Source organism: Venturia canescens, chromosome 2 (assembly GCF_019457755.1).
Source record: "Venturia canescens isolate UGA chromosome 2, ASM1945775v1, whole genome shotgun sequence".
NCBI lineage: Eukaryota > Metazoa > Arthropoda > Insecta > Hymenoptera > Ichneumonidae > Venturia > Venturia canescens.
The window spans coordinates 10,218,827-10,222,693 of record NC_057422.1 but is presented as its reverse complement, the minus strand read 5'-3'; the positions used below and the strand labels follow the sequence as shown (position 1 = coordinate 10,222,693).

At 35.6% G+C, this 3,867-nt stretch overlaps 1 protein-coding gene across 1 annotated transcript; it reads right to left on the bottom strand.

Moving 5' to 3' along the window:
- Window positions 1-494: 494 nt before the first annotated feature.
- On the bottom strand, window positions 495-3,014 carry LOC122406197 (pancreatic triacylglycerol lipase-like). Its single transcript, XM_043411497.1, has 4 exons — window positions 2,901-3,014; window positions 2,262-2,713; window positions 1,418-1,769; window positions 495-894 (listed from the first exon to the last, which is right to left on the bottom strand). Exons 1-4 carry the CDS (start codon window positions 2,932-2,934, stop codon window positions 653-655), a joined length of 1,080 nt encoding a protein of 359 aa, XP_043267432.1. The 5' UTR covers window positions 2,935-3,014; the 3' UTR covers window positions 495-652.
- Between the last annotated feature and the right edge of the window lie 853 nt (window positions 3,015-3,867).

Here is a 3,867-nt window from a genome sequence, read left to right as displayed (position 1 = left end):
CGTTATTGCTGAATATTCTTTACTTCACACCGGAACAAATTATTTTTATAGAAATTTATGCATTCGTAAATCCGAATGAATATTTCATTCGTTTGAACAAATTTAATAATCTTCCGTCATGCCCCGCCAGAGAAATGTTAATTTCGGAATCAACTTCGAGAGATTTTTTACATAAGTACTTGCAAAAGCTTAAATTCTGTTAAACACTGTACTGTCTAAATTCTACGATCATTTCACAAATTTATCATTTTTCAAAATTATTAATCAATATTACGAAAGAAATTCTAAAGAGCGTCTCTTCTCGTCCATGGCGTGTGTGACGGAACATTTGAAAAAAAAAGCTAGCAAAATTTTCAGTCCTGTTAGAAATACCAAATTCAACTGTCATCGCACACGCGCTGCTTGTCGTTGCCTATGCTAATTCCTTCTTGTACGTGGACCAAAATATTTCCCAAATACTTGATAAACTAACGAAGAAAAATGCTCTATAATACTTCAACGACTTCGAAGCTTCATTTTATTTTTCCGCTAAATAACGCGCTAAAAGTTAGCTGTATATCGTCATTGCTCAAATTACTTGGCTATCGAAATCAGAATAATGAAATAATGATGTTCGAGAAAGAAACATCATTAGGACATGAATACCGCATTTCTACGACGTCTGGAAATCGACCCCTGGCATTCCTTTAGCGAAGGGCTTCTCGGGATTCGTCTCCAAATAATATTTTCCGTGCGCCTCATTACTAATGTATTCGCCCATCGTCGTCACCATGTTCCCATCGCACTTTCCGGCCATAAAGTCAGTCCAACTTTCACACATGAAAGCGATGAAGTCTTTGGTACCAACGATCGATTCCGCCATGAATTGATGCGATCTTCCGTGACTGCAGTATTCTGTAAAATAAAATTTCATTGCACATGCAACCGAATAAACCAAGTTTTAATTTTTTTTTACCAATGATATAACTGGACAAGTTTTCAAACAACCAAAAAATCAAGAGAGAAAAAATATCTGATAAAAAAAAGTCAATCATCGTTAAAATATTCAATAACCATTTTCACGATTTACAATGATGAATTCAAATCAAGAACGAAGAACTACAAAGAAAAATTTTCATAGTTGGAAAAAATCCAGAGTATTTATCCCCCAAACCGATTGAAAATAACTTTAGTATCTAAATTCGATGTTTCAAAATAACAACGTACGACCAAATCGATGCTTTTTACAAAAAGTGACAATAATAAAGAATCAAGTGAAGCATTTGCGTCAAACCGGTGTTCAAATTTTCTTTCTGTCTTCCGCAATTCCAAATTATGAGGTAAAAAAAATTACTAAATGAGAATAAACAGAAATTATTGCTCCGTCGATAAAGTCGCAATCGGAAAATTCCGATTTTCATCATATCAAAATAATTACGTGAGGAGACTGCAGAGCACCCTGGTTGCCTGAAACTTCCACCGTTTGGATAAAAATCCGCATGTCCGATGGGTCTAACGAAACCGGCGGTGCCAGCGCAACTGTGAATGACGTCAACGAAACTAGCGTCACTCGAATCCAAACGATCCTTCCGTCCTTTCAGTATCGGTACTTCAAACGCTGGCCTCGCCGGATCCAGACCCGTAATACGTCCGATTTTACTCGGAACCGATGCACCCGCGTAACCAGCAACATGCGCACCCAGACTGTGACCAAGCATGTGCACGTTCGCATATGAAAGGTTTCCTTCAGCTTTAAGGTACTGGAGAAAATCGCCGAGCTGTTCACCCACCTGGAAAAAAAATGTTCTCGAATGAAAATAGTCAAAAAGAACTCAGGATTTTTTTTCACTGTTTCAGCTGATGAATTCCCGTAGAGTTGAGACGAAGACAATGTTCTTTTTAGAACACATTTTGTGAAATAAATTGTGAAAAAAACGCAAGGACGGTGATTTTCTCGTAAGAGATCGCACGCGATTATGTAAGAATTGAATAACATGCTTATAGCTTGGAGCAAAATTAAGAGTAAATTTGTTGAAAATGGGACGATAACGGAGTAGGGACCTTAATTTGAAATTTTTCAATTATTGTAGACCCCCTTGCATGAATGATTTTCCGAATATTTCTATTGTTTAAAAGTTAAGAAATTTCTCAAGAAATTAAAATTTTTTAAGACGTTTGTTTTTGGGCACAAAAAAGGTCGAACAAATCGAGGAAAAAATGGGATTTATTGAACGTTATTCAGGACCGCCAAAGCATAAAAATACTAAATATTATTTACTGACTTGTCGTGTCAGATGAGCAGCCGCTAAATATGCCTTGCTGGATCCTGCATTCCAATCGACCACAATAACGTTACAATCGCTAGCAGCGAGATAATTTTTTCTCATATCTACGAGCCAATAAGTATTCGCGCTATCGATCCATCCGTGAATGAGAATTTTGGTAGGTTTGTCCGCTTTGAAAGAGGAAATTCGCAAGTTTTCCGTATCATCGAGTTGCAGAAGGTAAGATTCGTCGCTGTTTTCTCTCGTGAAAAGATTGAAAGACACATCCCTCCCGGGAGAGAATGGTGGATACAGTACAGTCGATAAAATAGTACGATCGTCGTCCATGAGCAACAGCGAATTTATCAATGACTCGTGTCTCATGTCGTCCGTCAAACCTTCTTGAAAACTTCTGTCCATTGGAAGAAGTCGATTGGCACTTCTCGCAGCAAAATTCAATTGCATGAACCCTAAAAGAAAATTAAATAATTTAAGGTGATGCAAGCACTTTGAAAAAAATCCACAAATTTTGCGAATCGCGACTGCAGTTCAAAGTTACTTTAAACTTCCTTATTTTAAATGTTGCTAGAGAACTCACCAAATTAAAGTACAGTGTGCGAATATCATTAAAAATTTTCAGATACAAATTTTTTTTACCGAGAACCAAAAATCCAATGATCCCTCGTCCCATGGTGTACGTCTTCGTCGTGTTTCTGTCACAAACTACGGAACAATTCAAGAGTATTTCACAAACACGAAACGTCGCTGAAAAATCTAGCATTGAAGTCGGTCATGATGACGAACGGCATTTTTCCTAATCAACTAGACATTGAAGGAAAAATAGATTTTATAAATCGCTTGATTTGACGACTGCACGAAACAGCAAAATGCAGAGCACGAGGAAATAATAAGGTTCAAAAGATCAATGAGTTTAAAATCGAATCAAATCTAATAACCAATTTTGCTTGAAAGGAATGATTTATTCAACAGTCTATTGCGTTATATGTTTTATTAATTTATACAGGAATCTAAAGCATGTATTTTTTTTTTTTATGAAATTCCATTTTTTCGAAAAATTTTCTAGAGTGTCTTTTCATTTCTCGTCATAAAAAAACGTAATCTCTTTTTCAGTACACAAAGAGAAAAAAATAGTAAGAATTACTATGCTGCCATGGTATTGGGGTTCTATATCGTCCATTTTGAAGGTTTTTACCAAAAATATTGTTATTTCAAAGTCAATTCTGAATGAAAATTTTTAAATTCCGTATTTTGCTGTGACAAAGGTTTAAACTGTGCTATTTTTTCCTAACATAGTTCACCAAGGAAACGTAAAATTTATGTTGACTCGATGATGAACTGTCAAGTAGAATTATTATGCCGTTTTGCTATACTTAGTACTGTTTTCACAATTGAAATTTACAGTTGAACATAGTAAAATTTGAAGAGCTCGAACACAAGCATCGATCATACGCCAAAGTGTTTAGAAATTTACTATGGTAAATAACAGAATTTCATTCGCGATTATACGATAATATAACGGTATACATGTGTACCGTTGTATTTATTTTGACATCACTCATCAATTTTCATCGAGTCGCTTCACAAAAAATTACTATGTATGTTC

Excerpts from the sequence above, each read along its gene's own strand:
- LOC122406197 (XM_043411497.1), bottom strand. The coding sequence starts at position 2,934 with ATGGGACGAGGGATCATTGGATTTTTGGTTCTCG. Across the intron at positions 2,714-2,900 it reads CATTGGATTTTTGGTTCTCG|GGTTCATGCAATTGAATTTT; the intron begins GTAAAAAAAATT and ends ATTTTCTTTTAG. Across the intron at positions 1,770-2,261 it reads CTGCTCATCTGACACGACAA|GTGGGTGAACAGCTCGGCGA; the intron begins GTCAGTAAATAA and ends TTTTTTTTCCAG.